Raw genomic sequence first — 432 nt, forward strand, 5'->3', positions numbered from 1 at the left:
CGCGCCCCTCCGCACGCGGGAGCAGGCCGCCCGCCAGCCCGGCCCGCGGCAGGCTCGCCTCTGGGCCTCCCGAGCCCCCGGGACCGTTCCCGTGCACACCCACCTTCTGCTCCTCTGCGGAGGCTGCCTCGGGGACTTCCGCGGACATAGTGCTCCCTCTGCAAACGAGACGCCGGGAGGGGACGCGATTACCGGGTGGCCGAGGCCGCCCGGCCGCCTCACCGCCTCAGGCCCGCCCGCCCCGGCTCTCCGAACGCCCTCTCTGGCCGCCTCCGCCCGCGAAAATGGCTGCCGTCTTATGACGACACGGAGCCTCGCAGTGCTCGGTGGCCGGCCACTGCAGCTCGCCGCGGCCCTGCCGCGCGACACGCACCGCGCCCCGGCCTACCTTACCCCGCTCCTCCGGCTCTGCGACGCCGAAGCACTTCCTTT

The 432-nt window shown here is 74.8% G+C and overlaps 1 protein-coding gene across 3 annotated transcripts in view; it reads right to left on the reverse strand.

Moving 5' to 3' along the window:
* Positions 1-432, reverse strand: part of ARPP19 (cAMP regulated phosphoprotein 19) — a 22,802-nt gene extending 22,370 nt beyond the window's left edge. Inside the window, exons 1-2 of one of the 3 annotated variants that reach the window (XM_029950930.1) lie at positions 389-432; positions 104-158 (exon numbers count right to left, since the gene is read on the reverse strand). In XM_029950930.1, the coding sequence (XP_029806790.1) occupies positions 104-148 (45 nt within the window). In that variant the 5' untranslated portion in view covers positions 149-158; positions 389-432. The other 2 variants (XM_029950931.1, XM_029950932.1) reach the window with 2 other exon arrangements.

The sequence above is a fragment of the Suricata suricatta genome, chromosome 9, assembly GCF_006229205.1.
Source record: "Suricata suricatta isolate VVHF042 chromosome 9, meerkat_22Aug2017_6uvM2_HiC, whole genome shotgun sequence".
Taxonomy (NCBI): domain Eukaryota; kingdom Metazoa; phylum Chordata; class Mammalia; order Carnivora; family Herpestidae; genus Suricata; species Suricata suricatta.